The 16,885-nt window shown below is 27.0% G+C and overlaps 1 protein-coding gene across 2 annotated transcripts; it reads left to right on the top strand.

Moving 5' to 3' along the window:
- Positions 1 to 9,865: 9,865 nt before the first annotated feature.
- LOC114419742 (homeobox-leucine zipper protein HOX3-like) lies at positions 9,866 to 14,973 on the top strand. Of its 2 annotated transcripts, none has more exons than XM_028385515.1 (4): positions 9,866 to 10,102; positions 10,612 to 10,784; positions 11,094 to 11,173; positions 14,392 to 14,973. In XM_028385515.1, the coding sequence occupies exons 1-4, from the start codon at positions 10,009 to 10,011 to the stop codon at positions 14,699 to 14,701; spliced, it is 657 nt and encodes a 218-aa protein (XP_028241316.1). In that variant the 5' UTR covers positions 9,866 to 10,008; the 3' UTR covers positions 14,702 to 14,973. The 2 variants fall into 2 exon arrangements, with proteins under 2 accessions (XP_028241316.1, XP_028241317.1); XM_028385516.1 differs by having other exon boundaries at positions 14,407 to 14,950.
- The last annotated feature ends 1,912 nt before the right edge of the window (positions 14,974 to 16,885 follow it).

Here is a 16,885-nt window from a genome sequence, read left to right as displayed (position 1 = left end):
ACAAATAAAATAAATATAAGATCTGCATTAATTAAATTATTTAGCGTAGCGTCCCTGCACGAGTATTAATTTTATAATTTGTAAGTTTTTATATATTATAACTTTTTAATGTATTTATCTATTATATTTTAATTAATAAAAATATATATTAGTATATATATACATACAATATTTAACAATATTAATATAGAATAAAGTGTTGAATGTTTTAAAAATCACAACACAATTTTATATGATGTATATTATATTTTGATATAAATGCATCAAGTTTGTGTTTTTATAAAACTCTGCTTCACAAAATAATTTATACCCGCCAATTTTATTTTATATTTAATATTTTTATGTTAATAAATTTATATATTATTAATTGAAGAAATTTTAACATTAATCAAATAAGTCAATTTTAAATATAAAATTTTTCTTTAATTGAATAAATAAGGAAAAAATGATTTGAACTAAAAACTTATTCCAAATGGGTGAACCTTGTTATTGAAATTTCAATTATGGTTAAATATTTGAAAATGATTTTATCAATTAATATTTAAATATGATTCATGAATTTAATATTTCTATTTTATATTTCATTCTTATAATTTTTAACTACATGATGTAAAATATGGGTTTGTCCTTATTCTATAGAACTGATATAACTTAATATATATTACCCTAAAAGATATATTGTTAGTTAAAAATACTAAAAATGAATGAAATAAAGTGATCAATCATATTTTTGTGGTACATTATTAAAAATATTAAAATCATTATTAAAAATGATAAAAAAGAATAAAATAATTGATTAAGAATATAATTATTTGCATTTAATAGAATAATAATGAAATATATCTCTAGATAAAATGGTTAGATATTTTTATATCAATGGTTGAAAAAAAAAGATAAATCAATTGTTTTACAAGTCAAAAGGAAAAATACAAGACATCATCAAAGTAAAAAAGAAATCTTATACCCAGAACAACATCCTCAATAATAATAATTTTTCTAGAGCATGTATGTATATAAAAATATATTTAAATATTTATTGATAATATATAATTAATAATATATTAATATAAAAATTTATTCGTATAAATTATAAAATATAAATTTAATATCCACTTAAGGAATGAGATACTAAACTAGTATATACCCATAATAGAAAAATTTAAGAAAATAAATTATGTAAGGATTTAATTTTCACTATCCATCAATATTTTTTTTGTAATTTATATTATTGTTTAATATTGTATGGAGATACTATGAAATCTTAATTTTGAAATCAATAAAAAATAATGATGATTATGAAAGATTGGTATACATGGACTAAACTCATATAATTTGATAAATTGCATTTGACTTTGTTCCCATCCGTGCCTTTAAGTTTAGTTTGCCATCACTGTGAAGTACTACTATATATTTGCCAATGCCCTCTTTATTGATAGCAAAGTCAATGGGCTACCGAGATACTTTCTTATACATATATTGGACTCAAATTAAGCTGACATCTTCCATGAAATGTGCAATACATCCCTGCTATAATTCGGGGATGAATTATATTATTCACTTGACTTATTCTCAGATGGTATGCGTCCTTTTTGCTATCAAACCTGTCATGATCATATTCAGATTCGGCTAATCCTGTTTGATGCATAAATGAGTTGGATTGTGTCCACCTGGTTAGATCGAATCCATGGAATTCAACTAATTATACAGTAGTGGATTGTGAGCTATGGAGACAGAGATATATTTTGTGGTAGCAAATGGGAAATTAGTGGTATAGTTTTATGCAATAACAAACATGCAAGGGTGGGTATCCTTGTACCTGTATCCTCTTCTTTACATTAAATAATTTTTTATTTGTTAGATAAGAAAAAAAAATCAAGTCCACATTGGATTTGAGTTAGATTTGATCTTGATATTAAATATTGGCTAAATATTTTTTTTTGTTTTTTTTATGTTTTAGTGTTTTTTACATTGAATTTTAAAAATCTTGATTTTTTATGTTTTCAAAAAATTTCATTTTAATCATTTTTTAAATTTTCTATTAGCAACCTTAATATTTTATTAACTTTTAAATTTAAAAATAATTAATTTAAATAGTGACATTTAAAAAATTTAAAAATTTACAATCCACTAAGAAAGTTGAGATCTCTTCCAACCATCATTAACATCACCATCCATTTCAGAAAAAGATCCAAACCCTCAAATTCCTTCCATAATCAATGCTCAAAATATTGTTTGTGATTGAATTGAGGTTTTTGTTTGTGATTGAATTGGGGATCTAGGGATTGTGTATTGTAGAATGAATTTGAATCCTAGTGGACTCACTGAGGCAACAGGCGAGGAAGATGAGTGTGCCACAGAGAGGAAGAAGACGAATGACTACTATTACTCTCTAAATCTCCTCGTGGACGTAATTTTGACGAGCTTTTGCTCAAAATATGACCAATTCAGTGAGTAAAGGTTGAGTTGTTAAGATTAAGAAATATTTTTGGTGTCTTTCCTAATTTTACTCATGCTAAACAACTAAACTATATCTAGAGGTCCACCTAAAAGTAATATATAATTGTCTTAGCTTTCAAAAAGATAAAGAAAAACTTTAATATGATTATTATAACTTTAGATATTATGGTGGCGGTGCAAAGGGTGACAGTGAAGGAAAGAACGAAGAAGAAGATCGGGAATCGGGAACTGCACAGGGACAATGGTCGCAAGGCGCTAAAACAACAAAGAAGAAGAATAAGATCTTTACTCCATTGTGTCGCTCACTCTGGCGTCCATTTCATGGTCTTTGTTCTCTTTGATGTGTGTTCATCTTCTCTTTGTGGCACGATGATGGGTGTTGGTGGTGGATCTAGATGGGGTTGTGCGGAGGGTGGTCACATTAGAGATAATAGTGACGCGGAGGGTGGTCGCACGGATTCGTCTTCTCTTTGTGGTCGCGTGGTGGTTGTTGTTGTTTGACATTGATTTTCAAGGTGCAAAGACGTTGTTTGATGGTGTGCATGACCATGGTCTATCACAAATAGTAGTGCACCTAAAAAATCACCACTTTATTAAAATTTTATTTTATTAAATGTTTAATTTAAAAATAATAATAAATATAGTAGAGTTAAAAATCATTACTATTGGCAAATGAAAATCGCCAATTTGCAATTTGAACCTCATCAATTGGTCGAAAGGGACCTATTTGAGATAATTTTAATAATTGAAGGACCTAACTGAAACGTCTTAAAATTTGGGAATCAAATTGATGCATTTTAAATAATTTAGGAACCAAATTAATAATTAAGTCTATTTTTAATTCAAAATCTCATTATTTTCTCTCTTATTCTTCTTATGTTCATACTTTAAATCTTTTTGATAATTTTGTTTAAAGTCTCAAAATATCTTGATACAACTTAAAAAATAAAATTCAGCCAAGGCCCAAGGCAAATAACACTAAAAAAATATTAATTAAATTTTTAATCTTTATATTTTAACAATTTAACCTATATACGATTTTTGTTCCTTTATATTAATAAATTGGATATTGAATCCTAAATTATGTTAAGTTATTAAGGAAGCATGATAATGTCACATCACTTGCCAAAACTTAAAAATTGTTGTCTAAAATCGAAGGTGAAAAATGGGTTAGGTTAGTCGAGTTGGTCGAACTTATCCAGTGAAATATTGGTTTTGGACTTTATAATATGAGTTTGAATTATACGTAAACATCTATAGTTTGATATGCTCAATGCCTGATGTGGTCGGTAGGTTTAGGTTGATTTTTCACACCACTTTCAGGTAACAATTTTATTTATCAAATGTTGTACATAAGAAGTAGAATAAACACAAGAGAGATTTACACCAATGGACTACGAGCGTATCACATAAGCGAACTGACACCATACTTTAACCAAAAACTTTAAGGCATTAGATTTATAGACCTTTCCACTTATGTGTTCCTTAACTTGTTAATTTCTATCCAATGTGAGATTCCACATTTACATCTGTACTCCAACAACCTCTCCCTCATGTGACTCTCTTTCACATGATAGCCTCACCCTTAAGTGGAAGCCATTGTCAAACCACGAGTATCATATGATGACCCTTAAAGCTTAACTGTGATTGTCTCGACCCACCTAACCATTGCCTCCAATATGTTCAAGTATCTTGTACCGTCGCACTCTACCTCTTCATGGCCACATGACACACTACTCGTGCTTGGCCTCTATCGCCAGTAAGACTTTCGATACAAGGGATTTTTACACTTGGATCAAACGCCAACTCCATTATATTCGTCCGAGCCGCTTACTAAGTCAAACTATTGGCTTTGATACCAATTTTTGTGCATTGAATATGAATAAACACTAAGAAGATTTATGCCAATAGGCCATGAACACATCACACAAATAAATTGACATTACACTTTAATCTAAAACTATAACACATTAGGTTTATACGTCATTTTACTTATATGTTGCTCAAATTATATTTTTATACTTAATATCAGACTCGAGCTTTAGACTTATATTTCAACAATAAATGTTGAGGTCACAAATATATCAAGGTTGCCATGTATTTTAGGCAACACATTCCACACTATTTATATAGACAACTTGGACAATGATTAATTTAAGGTTTAGACAATGGTTATATATACAACTGTTGCCTATACATTTAAGCCACAATTTCACATATTCTCATATACTTTAGGTAATATTTTTTAAAAGAAAAATGTGGATGGGTAGTGTTAAAAATGCTTCAACTGTAATTCGTTACTTTATATTTTATAAAGACTAATATCTTTTACAAGTCGCAATTGGTCTTTTACTTAAGTTAATCTCATTAAGCATTTATTAATAATTATTACTACATTTCTTACTAATTACTCTCTCCATCCCAAATTAATAGTCATTCTAGGCTATTTTTAAGAAAAAGTAATAAATAAATGAAAAAGAATAATATTTTTACAAAATTAACCTTACATTATCATTAATTTATTTTTAAATTTTATAATTTATCATTAATATATAAGGGATATAAGTAAAAATAAATAAATCATACATTAAAAAAAATTAAAATGACAATTATATTAAGATATTTTTCTTTTTACACGATAATTATAATAAATGGAAGGAGTATTTAAAAGTCATATAGAAAAGCTAGCAATACTTTTTTAGAGAGCAATCAAGTACTAGTGTTCAATAACTTATATATTAGAATGATAAAAAAAAATCAAAAACTTGGAATCAAAATATATTATCTTATAGAAATATATAAAAGATAAATATTTTTTTTTAGTTCTTAACAGTTATTTTTAATAATTCTTCAACTAGCTAGTATATAAAAATTATTGAATACTTTTTAATATTTTTAAATGTTAAATACATGATTTTCATTTAATATTTATAAGAATATCAACATAATAAAAATGTTTCGTTAGGAATTACTAGTACATGTAGTACATCAGTACACCAAAAAAATGGAATTACCATCACACGTATAAGATAGGCACGTAATAATCCATGCCGAAAAAGCTCATAAATGAAAACGTTACAAACTCGATAGTTGTTGTCAATAAATGCCCTCTTTATCAACTACTATATGCAAGAAAGCGTTAGGGCTTCTCATTACCTGTAAACAGGTCAACATGCATTAACTAATTTCTTATTCTATCCATTTCCCTAATTTTCCATTGCGAAATAGCACGTATTATATATATGCCCACCTTGCCAACTTTTTTGCCCACGAATCATGGATTTCTGTCAAACACCCAACAAATACTACAGTAATATCCTATCTGATCATTCACAAAAATATCAAACCCCATTGCCCAATCAAAGTAAGAACACAAAAAGCATTTTCTTTCCCTTTACCTACTCTTTCACACTAGAACTAGATATATAGCTTTGTACGATTGAAGCTATAAAATGAATATAATATCTGTTGTGTGAATGTGATATATATTGTGATGCAACTAATGACTCTAAATTTTTTAACAGATGACCTTTAATATATGCCTTGTTGGATAAAACTGTTTAAATAGCTAGCTTGTCTACTTATTATAATTAATTAGTATTTTAATATACAAATTATATTATAATTAAAATTTATGATAAATTAATATATTTGAATGTATAAAATATATTTTGCACTTACAATAAACAATTTAAGTTATGACTATTTTTAAATATTAACAATTTCTTTTAAAAAAATTATCGAAACTCAATGTAAAGACAGATAAAAATGATAGATGGAAAGACATATCATATAAGCCGTTAAGAAGATCAAATAATATACAAATAAAGCTAAAAATTTAATATGATTGAAATTTTTTTAAACTAATTGTGAGAATAGTATGTAAAATGTACCGAAAAAAAGACCAAAAAGTTTAAAAAATTAATTACGTATAAAAGTAAAAATATTATTCTTCAAATTATTTATTCTAATTTATAATATATAATATAGATACTAGCATCTATTTGTTGTAAAGGATTCTTTCAAAATGGTGAAATAATATTTTTTAAGATAGGTTTGGTTGCTAAGAAAAAAAGAAAAAAGAAGAATTTTTTTTATTTAACGTTGATCACACAATATTTCTCTTGATCTATTTCATTCATTTTTATTCTCTTTAACTCAACCAAACCTACCCTTAATGGTTTTTTTTACTCAAATTATCTACTCTTAGCTTGGGACAAAAACAAAAGTCAATTGAATAGGGGAAATCTAATTAATCTACGTGATTAAAATAGTAGTTGTGGGTCTCTCATGACGATCATTAGGAAGACTAAAGACAGAAAAGTGAAAACCACTTGTCGAAGTTTGTTTAATGACCAAATGATATTGGTTGGTCCATGTTGAGAGGGAACCAGAGAAAGGCTCAAAGCTAGCTACGGCATTCCAATCATTTCCCCAGTAGAACTTTCAACCGACATCAAGCCCTACTACCTTCTATCCTTTTTAGTTTTTACACAATTAATTTATATTTATTTTATAATTTTGTTTTTCCTCAATAACATGTTCTGCATTCTGAAACAGGTAACCATTATTAAGCACTTCGATACTTTAATTTTAGAACTTTTTGTATTTTGGTTATTCATAACTATACATTAATTTTATTTTTTAATTGTGAAAGCATAAAAAAGAAATATAATATGATTTGATGTGCTTGTGTGTGGATTAATTTTTGTTATTGAAAAGCGAAGCATGAAATGATGAAAAAAAACGTGTAAAACATTACTATTTTTAATATGCATATTTTTATAGACCGTGAACTATTTATTTGTTAATAGCTATTTGTATTCCTTATTTATTTAATAATTGATTAATTGATTTAACAGTTCATAAAAAAAACATTACTGAAAAATGTTTAAATATCATAACATCTCATTATTTCGTAAGAAAGTAATTGCTGCCATATTGGAAACCATATTTTGTATTTAATGTCTTTTATGATAGATTTACTAGACGCATTTACATCTCGATATATTTAAAATAATCATTAATTTATTTAAGATACTCCCTCTGTTTGTTTTCATGTATAGTTAAGATTATTACTTAGAAATTAATAAAATAATATGATTCTAATAAAATAGACATGAGATTTTTTTACCCTTTTTTTTTCTCACTTACTTTAATAATATTTTTTTACTTAATACTTGATAAAAATGTTGCTAATTTTTTTTGTTAATATATTTTTGTGATATTTTATCAAATGTTTGTATAGTACATGTTACTAAAACATTTAGTAAAATATTATTTAATTATTCATTTGGTGACATTTTTTAAATGTTGTCAAAAACTTTTAATAATATTTTTATTAAGTATATCAGGAAAAAAAATATTACCAAAGATCACACATGTGATAGTGATTCCACAATAAATGCATGTGTAAAATAATTAAATAAGTAAAGATATAATTGATAAAAAAGTAATTAATGTGATATTAAACTTTAGAAATAATAGATAAATAGAAACAATTTTCTTAATAAAATTTGACACTTAATGAATGAATGAAGGTAGTATACTGTTTAACTAGAGATAAACTTTACTCCCGTGGGTCTTGAATATAAATAAAAAAAGTTTTTTTTATCTCAAATATAAAAAAATCTTAATTATTTATGTCTTATTTAATTATATTATCTCTAAAATAATCTTAACTTAATAAGGTTAAATATTTATTTTATATTTGATGTCAAATTTTAAACGAATGATGATATAAAAAATATTTATTTTTTAATTAAAAATGATATAATTTAATGAAGTTAATTAATTTTTTTATAAGTGTAAATTATGTTTTTTTTCTTCATATAATCGAAATTGGAGAGAGTATTAATCAAGACTTTTGTTTAGAGATCTATTAATCGAGACTAAGAAAGCCAAATCCTCCCCTTTAAGTAATAGGAAAAAAGTTATGTTTGAAAAAGAAAATGGTTCAAGATCCTAAGCGAAAAGAGGAGTAAAAGAAAATGTCTTATATACATTCATTAGATTTGAATTATTTATATTCCTTCTACAAAAATAGTTATTTTTTTCTAAAAAATGTTATTTTTAATTGTATGAGTTAATTTGAATAATTAACTCAAAACACACTTGCTAATAAATTTTGGTGTGAGAAAATTAAATGAATTAAATATTTGCTAGCTTTGAATTATTTTTAAAATATGAATATTTGTATTTGAAAATTGTTAAATTATTAACCCTCAATTGAAAAAATAAAAATTAGTAATCTCCATTGACAAGAAATATATCTAACTAAAGATTTACGACGACGTGGCAATTGGCAAATCTGCCAATCCACACTTTAGAAATTGACGTGCCCGGAGAATTAGGTCTGTGGGACCACCAGTACTCAATTATATTTGTGACTGGTTTTGTAGGAAATTAAGCTTTTTTTTTTGTGAATTTGCACGAAAGCTTTTCGAAACATTAATTTGACGTTTCTTAGACGTTGTTTTGTAAATTGTTAATGAAAGATGACTCGGTTGAAATAATTAATTAACAAGTATGGCATTTTTCTAAGGTTTTTAAAAATGATTTTATGACATATTATATATATATTAATTAGGAATTATCGTTTTTTTTTCAAAAATATGTTCTCACAATTAAAAGAAACAACTTCAACCGTTTTTACTTCTTTTTCAAAATGTTTTTTGACTAGATGATCGATTAAGAGGTTAATATTCTCACAAAGTATGAACAAATGTTAATTGATGTAGGGTATTTCTTACTATTATTATTTTCACAAATTAACAGTTTTTGAGATTTTAATATTACATGTTTAAAAATTTCAAATCCTTTCTATTCAAGTCAACACATCGATATTCAAAGTTAAGGAATATGTGAGTTAATTAGAATTGGATTTTTAACCCTGTTTATAAAAAAATATTTTTTTAATAGAATAATTTAATTTTAATAATATTTTATTCTAAAAAATTAATTTATAATCTTGACTGGTCATACTTTAATGCATGTAAAAAATTAGACCCAAATTAATGCTTTTTGAACTTTTGTGTACAAAAACATATTATGACATTTAACATGTAACTGCAAAATTAATTTGGAGTTTCATCTTTTACTCTCACACCTACACGTGTCACCATCTTTGGGCCACATACCCTTTGACTTGGACGACCATGGTCAGAAACCTACACATCTTGATATACGTTTTCCCTATGGACACCTCCCTTTGATTTTCTATGCACCTTTTAGGGTGATATACGTTTTTCCTATGGAAACCTCCCATTGATTTTCTATGCACCTTTTAGGGTATTAATTAATAATAAACTTGTACGACTAATTAATATCCCTATATTTGTTTATTTGACCTTTCTATATATCTTGACCTTTTTCCTATCCAAACATTTCATCAGATCCTTTGCTGCTTCTTCTGTCTTCCTTTTCATGTGTGTCTCCTTCTGTTTCTCCACTTTACCTTTTTTCTCTCCTTTTTGTTGATCCCCCTCTTCCTCTTCTTCATCTCACATCATCTTTTTCTTCATCCCTTTCATTGTTTTCTGTGTGTTTTCTATGGCGGTTTTACCAAGTAGCTCCTCAAGCTTGGAATTGACCATATCTGTACCTGGTTTTGCTTCTTCACCAACCCTTCTTCCCTCATCATCTGGTAAGCACCACAAATATATAAACATGCTTATTTCTTAATTTTTTTGTTGTATTTTTTTTCTAATCTTCATGCATCATCCTCCATCTTTGTCATTTTGATCAACCCCTTATATCATCTTAATTTAAATTCCTTAGTTTTTTTGTTTGTGTTGTTTTCTAGTTTGTTTAATTTCATGGTAAATTATTTTAATTTTTTTCCACTTCTACAGTTGTTTCTATGATACAAGTGGCCCCTTAGGGAAGGGATAATTATTTATTTATTTTTTTCTTACCCTTTCTTAGATTAAAATTAAAGTCACGACCACATGAACCCAACAGGGTTCTATTTTTCATCTCTCTCTGGTTGGTGATTAAATAGAAATGATGTCTATAAACATCATATTTCCAATCTTGTCCTTAAATGATATATATTGGATCATGTACAGAAAATCATGTGTTTGTTTTGCCTGTAAGGTTTTTATTTTTGGAAGTATATACATAAATATATAAGGCAGTGTTTGGTATTAACAGTGAAAGAATTGGACATAAATCAAGTACCTCTTGAAGAAGATTGGATGGCATCAAACATGGAAGATGAAGAAGAAAGCAGCAATGGAGAACCTCCTCGAAAGAAACTCCGTCTCACAAAGGAACAATCTCGTCTCCTTGAAGAAAGCTTTAGACAAAACCACACGTTGAACCCAGTAAGTAACCCTTCAATCTCTCTCTTAGTATTTAACATCATGCCATTTATATCATTAAACATTAATTAGTGTCATAACTAATGCTTATTTAAGTAATATATTGAGGTTCTTGAACTAGTAACGTCGGTCCAGTGGTAGAGAGTTTTGAATAATAAACACAATATAAGATCATGAATTATAATTTCAGTGCGGTCATTGTATACAAAATACAAAAAAATTAATATATATATATATATATATATATATATATATATATATATATATATATATATATATATATTTTCGGTTCTTGAATTCTTGGTTTTGTAGAAGCAGAAAGAGTCTTTGGCAATGCAACTGAAGCTGCGACCAAGGCAAGTGGAGGTGTGGTTTCAGAACCGTAGGGCCAGGTATGGCTAATCAATCCTAATTAATAAACTTTAAAATAAATACTACTATATATATAAAATTTCATCTTTACCCGCATTTTCTGTGGGTATAGCATATATACAGACAAATTTCAAATGTTGACAGAATAATGATAATTATGATATAGACCTCATGAATCTGAATCCGATTCTATACCCCCTTAATATTCATCCGTACTATCTCTAAATAAAAGTGGAAAGCGATCATTTAAAGTTGCACTTCCTTCACATAATTCCTCATTAATAAGTGATATAGGTCATACGATGGAAGAAATCTGAGTGTTGTTCGGATATATATATATATCTAAAACTCGAGAAAGGGTAAAAAAAAAATAGTTGAGCATGGTTTGGGAAAAATCTTAATTTATATATAATGCATGATGATCTACATGTATATATAACTATTTTATATATATTACTGTTTTGAAAACTCTTCCCCAAAACTTTTATTTTAAACTTGTAAAACTCAAACTCAATATAAACCTGTGTGTTCTATTTATTCATAGCATGCTTTATTTGTTATTTTAAAAGCCAAGTTATAATTTAGTGGAAATTTTTGTGGCTAATTTGCTCCAGTGTTTTAAGTTTCAAATCTCAAATGTGACGAAACTATATATAATCACACAATTACTAGAAGTTAGAAAACCTAACTTTATTAAATTCAAACATTCAATAATAATAATAATAATAATCTTAGGTCATGAAGACATAGCAATGGCATGAGACTAGCTAGCTGGCGTTCAAATAGTATGAACAGTTAATGATGTAGTTTCAGTGTTAAACCATAATTTCAGCTGTGTGCAAAGAACGCAATCATTGTTGTCCAAATTAAAGTAGACACTTCGATAATGATAGCACCGCATTGGTGGAGTTTTATCTGGCCTCGTGTGCTACACTGATCATCACTCCAATAAGTGCGACTTTGACCACTTGTTTTGGTACTTTAGACCAACCATGCATTTGATTTTACAAATAAATTATTAGTGTTAAGCATCATGTATTTAGTTATCATCAACACGTATCTATAAAAGCATAGTAGTTCTTTACTTATTTCCAAAAATAAATTTTTCATTTCATGATAATCATCTTTGTCCCTTAGTTTGTGCATATCCATGTGAGCCATGATAATCATCTTTGACTTGAACTGGTCTATTCAATTGAAAGATTAGGTTCAAGTTTTTTTAAAAATCTATTAAATTAAATAAATTAGGCTTAAACTTATTAAAAAGTCTTATAAGTCTAATAGCATACATATATATATATATATATATATATATATATATATATATATTTTATTATTTTTTGGATACAATTATTTTTTTTTTGAAACTATCAGACTTTGATTACACATTGTGTTTCATAACTTTTATTTCTATAATCAATGACTTTAATTACCATTTAAGTGTGAGTCATATGCCCTTTTATATTTCTCATTATTTTGATTGATTTTTTTTTTAACTTTTCTATTACGTTCCTACTCCATAAAATATTAAAGATTTATTGTAAAGAAGACTTTTAAAAAGATCAGACCGAGTCAAAATAAAAGCTTTTATAGATTATAAGACAGACTCAGACCTCAAAGATTCATTGTACGTTAGGCTTAGACCTTTCAAAACCTGGCGTGACCTAATCTATTCTCATCCCTATGCATATTTACTTGAATCATATATCTTCTGCCATGTATATTGTTCGTAGAAGTTAATGCGGAACTTGTTAAAATAAATTGTTTATAACTTTTTAAGTTTTTTTTCAGTTTATTTTAATGAAGTTTCTGATGCAGCTTATTAAAATTGTCTTTTTAACTTATTTCAATAAGTTTCATGATTATATTTAATTATATCATAAATCTTCACACAATTTTTTTGTATTGAATAAGTACTTAATTAAGATATTCACCTAAAAGTGCAGTGAGAAAAGAAAGAAAAAGAAAAACTAGTTTTATGTCGTCTTCTCTTCTCAAAAGAATTACTCTCCTATAATTAATTAATTATCTAATAAATTTGAAAATTATTCACAAATTTAAATGTAATATTCACTTCACAAAAAATATGTTATTATTTTTTTTTTTGCAAAAAATAGTTGAATTTAAAAATATATTAAAAAGTCTTAAAGTTACTTTAAAAAATACACATACTTTTTTTAAAATCTCTTCTTAACATGCTATGAGTAGAGTGCCTTAAACAAATTATGACAAATCTATAACTTCTGATCCTTTTTTATTACATCATTTCATGCCCTCTTAATATTTGAGGACATTGTTGATGAGTATTTTAATAGTATTAATTGAAACATATATAAATGTATAAAAAAATATAATGAAAGTACATTAAAAATCATAATGAAAATAATACTTAATAATTATTTTTTAATTCAGTAATTTTTTAACTCTTTAATTATTATATTTAAAGATTCTTGTTATCATTTTCTGTATTTTGTCTCAATTACCAATCTATTTAAGGTCTCAAATCTCAATTAATCTCTACCTTACTGCATGCATTTTAATTTTTTTTAATTTACAAAATAGAGTTAATAACACTCCATTATATTCTCTAGAAATACACTCAATTACATGTTAAGTGAATAGTACAGTATCAATAAAATCTATAATGATCTAGAACACTTAATAATTTCTCCCAGACTTCACCTGACACGAGAAGCAATAAAAGGCGGTAAAGTGATGATTCGTGAATTAAGCCGTGTCACCCATGCAACAATATGTAACGCATTCAATGAATGCATGTTTTAACTGTTTCGTGAGCAACAATGGTACTCTTAATATTTTCTTATTTGTTAACTGTTCTGTTAACAATCTATCTCTATTATATGAAAGAATAAGTCGGTAAAAAGTTTAAAATGGATACTTTATATTGTTGACATTGGATATAAATAGAGACAAAATGAAAATTTTGAGGTAAAAATTGAAAATATAAAGAAAACAAAAGAAAAAATATATGAGACGAAAAGTGACGCGTAAGCATATAAGCATGGCAGCGAACAGATGAGGGGAGAAGAATAAAAAAAGAAGATGTTCATTTTGTTTTAATAATAGAAAGGATATAACTTCTTTTATTTATTTAAAAGTAATTTGAAAAAAATAATACAATTAATTTTTTTTATAATTTTTGAAATATTTTAGTTTTTAATAGGCCTATGCATGGGTTGCAGGTATCCTAATAATAATAATGAATAAAGTGGAGTAGGTGTTTATTATGCAGGAGCAAGCTGAAGCAGACAGAGATGGAGTGCGAGTACCTCAAGAGGTGGTTCGGTTCCCTCACAGAGCAGAACCGGAGGCTCCAGAGGGAAGTGGAGGAGCTGCGAGCCATTAAGGTGGGCCCACCCACCGTGATCTCCCCTCACTCCTGCGAACCGCTCCCGGCCTCCACACTTTCCATGTGTCCCCGCTGCGAGCGTGTCACCTCCACCGCCGACAAACCGCCCTCCGCCGCGGCCACTTTGTCCGCTAAAGTGCCGCCAACTCAATCCCGCCAACCCTCCGCGGCCTGTTGACCCTATAACTATAGTCCATCGCCTACTCTGCACGCCACCTCTACTACCTCATCATCTAATTAATCAGAAACAGGGCACAAACTTAACTAAACTTTACAAAACTAAAAAGTTAGTGTGAATGAAGATATAATATGTGTTAGAAAAAATAATGTTTTTTTTTTACTAAAAGGGCGTTTTCGTATAGGGAAACTTTTGTAGTTAGTAGTAGTACTTTCAATGGTCAATGCGTATCTGATTATTGGGCTTTCATATTGACTTTCTCCTTTTTCAAATATGGATATAACTTTTATTTAATTTGTTTTTAGTACTTAAAATATTTTAGATAATACTTTAAATAATAGATGTATAAAATATTATAAGAATGAAAGAAAACATTAAATTATAACAACTACAAATAATATTTAAGTCAAATTTTAGAAAAATTGGTTAGCTTTTATAACCACTTTTGCACAAAGAAACATGGAAATTAAATTTCACGACACTTTCAAAACATTTGTCCTAAGATAGTTAAATTGATTGTCCAAGTAGTTATTTTCAAAATATTTGTTCCTACATTTTGAAACTAAAAATTCACTAATTCTTTTAAAAATAATTGTTGTTTAATTCATTTAAATTTTGTTATTATTATTTTGAAAATTTATGACCAACTTTTAAATAAAACAAGACATTTTTAAATAATTTCCTAATTTAATAAGAACATAGTAACCTAAACTTATTAAATGGTTTAAACAATTAGGTTAGTGAACTTTTTTTCTTTTAATTGGGTCCTTCAACATTTATTATTTTTCAATTGATTCCTTGAACATTTATTTATTTTTTGATTGGGTGCTCCTATCTAATTGCTGTCGTTATGAAGAATTAACAACAATCACTTAATTAGAGGTGTAAATATTGAATTAATGAAATATGTTGTAAGTATAATTGAGTCAATTGTAAGAGTTTTTCTTTAAAATTTTAACTTTTTGCATAGCCAAATAATTATAAAGGAATACCTAGATTTAATTGACCTAAAAAGATAAAAACTTTGCAAAAAAATTCTCATTGACTTAGTTGTGCATATAACACACTCAATAAACATTGATTTTTTGTTTATAGCTCTAATTAGGTATCTATAATTAATTTTTCATGACAACAGATAAACGAGGAAACCAATTGAAAAATAGATAAAATCTTAGAAACCCAATTAAAAAAATAGAAATCTAATTAAAAATTTGATAAAAGTGTAAGGACCTACAAGTTAATTTAACCATAAAAAAGCCACTAAAAATAACAATTGAGACATCATCATCGGATAAAGAACAAATCATGATTCAAAGTTTAAAGTGAACCAAAACTACCTACAAATAAATTCAAAATTCTAGAATAAGATATTCATGCAGCCAAAAGTTAATCCTTTGAATCACGCAATATTTCAAAATGGTTTACATAGGATGTATATAGCCAAAATGGCCAAATTAATATCTTTTTTGCTTATGATTTTGTATTGCTTTTTAAATATAATTTAAAGTATATACCATTTTCCTACATTATATTATCACTTTTGTGTGAGTCATTCGTAGCAATCTCATGTTCTTATCATATTACAATATAAACAATTTAAATATTGCTACCTTGTTTATAAATAGTGGGGTTTAAAATAGAAACCTCATCTTTTATCTTGAAAGTGTGATTTTGGGTTTCCTAAGGGAGAAGGGCACCATGAGAGCACCTGTGCTAACAAGGAGTCTGAAGTTTGCAACGGGGATTATTTCTTGTAAAGATTTCTTCCTCTTTTGATGTTTTCATGTCTTCCTTTATGATTTCTAGTTACAACATAACCATGAGTAGCTAGTCCCTTTAAATCTAGGATTATGATGTATCCATACCTCTCGTACCTTTTTTGATTTCAACCAATACCCTGATGTTATTCAATTAAATTTCTTTTGTCATTCTTTATTGTTATTGTTGTCACTTAAATTTCTTTTACCATTATCCTGAAAAGGTAATGGTAAGAGTGAGTGAAAAAAGTATCTGTAGTAATATATTATTTATTCTCATGGTTCTAAATAATATATACTTGGTGTAGAAATAAAAAAAGATATATTGGTAAATGATACTTATATCCATGGTTTATAGTTTCAAATCCATTCTTAAAAATAAATAATTACAAAATTATATATTTGTAGGTATATATTATTTATTCTC

Source organism: Glycine soja, chromosome 7 (genome assembly GCF_004193775.1).
Source record: "Glycine soja cultivar W05 chromosome 7, ASM419377v2, whole genome shotgun sequence".
Lineage (NCBI taxonomy): Eukaryota > Viridiplantae > Streptophyta > Magnoliopsida > Fabales > Fabaceae > Glycine > Glycine soja.
This window is presented reverse-complemented; position numbering and strand designations above follow the sequence as displayed.

What these genes read in the sequence shown, in the direction of transcription:
- LOC114419742 (XM_028385515.1), top strand. Translation starts at nt 10,009, where the DNA reads ATGGCGGTTTTACCAAGTAGCTCCTCAAGCTTGGAATTGACCATATCT. An exon ending in CCTTCTTCCCTCATCATCTG is followed by an intron (nt 10,103 to 10,611) that starts GTAAGCACCACA and finishes TGGTATTAACAG; the next exon opens with TGAAAGAATTGGACATAAAT. An exon ending in TTTCAGAACCGTAGGGCCAG is followed by an intron (nt 11,174 to 14,391) that starts GTATGGCTAATC and finishes AAAGTGGAGTAG; the next exon opens with GTGTTTATTATGCAGGAGCA.